The sequence below is a fragment of the Fulmarus glacialis genome, unplaced genomic scaffold (genome assembly GCF_000690835.1).
Source record: "Fulmarus glacialis isolate BGI_N327 unplaced genomic scaffold, ASM69083v1 scaffold6862, whole genome shotgun sequence".
Taxonomy (NCBI): domain Eukaryota; kingdom Metazoa; phylum Chordata; class Aves; order Procellariiformes; family Procellariidae; genus Fulmarus; species Fulmarus glacialis.
Window position 1 is genome coordinate 1 of NW_009197068.1, and position 275 is coordinate 275.

Consider the following 275-nt stretch of genomic DNA (forward strand, 5'->3'; position numbering starts at 1 on the left):
GACGGGGGGGGTCCGGGCTCACCCGCCATTGCCCCCCCGTGCAGGGAGCAGCCTGGAGCCCGAGGAGCGCAGCATGGAGCCGCTGGCTGTGCCGGAGGAGGAGATGCCCCTCACCGTGGCGTCTGGCCCGGCTCTTCGGTTACGTGGGAATTGAAGCTGTGCTCGACCAGATGAAAATCAAAACCATGAAGACGGGCTTCGAGTTCAACATCATGGTTGTGGGTGAGCGCCGGCCACGGGGTTTGATCCTGGTTGGGGTGGGAATCCTGGCTCCA

At 64.4% G+C, this 275-nt stretch overlaps 1 protein-coding gene across 1 annotated transcript in view; it reads left to right on the plus strand.

Moving 5' to 3' along the window:
- Nucleotides 1-56: 56 nt before the first annotated feature.
- The window catches only part of LOC104072815 (neuronal-specific septin-3-like), a gene marked incomplete at its 3' end in the record, with an annotated part of 1,665 nt that continues 1,446 nt past the window's right edge, over nt 57-275 (plus strand). Inside the window, 2 exon segments of the mRNA XM_009572396.1 lie at nt 57-124; nt 126-222. Coding sequence (XP_009570691.1) covers nt 74-124; nt 126-222 — 148 coding nt within the window.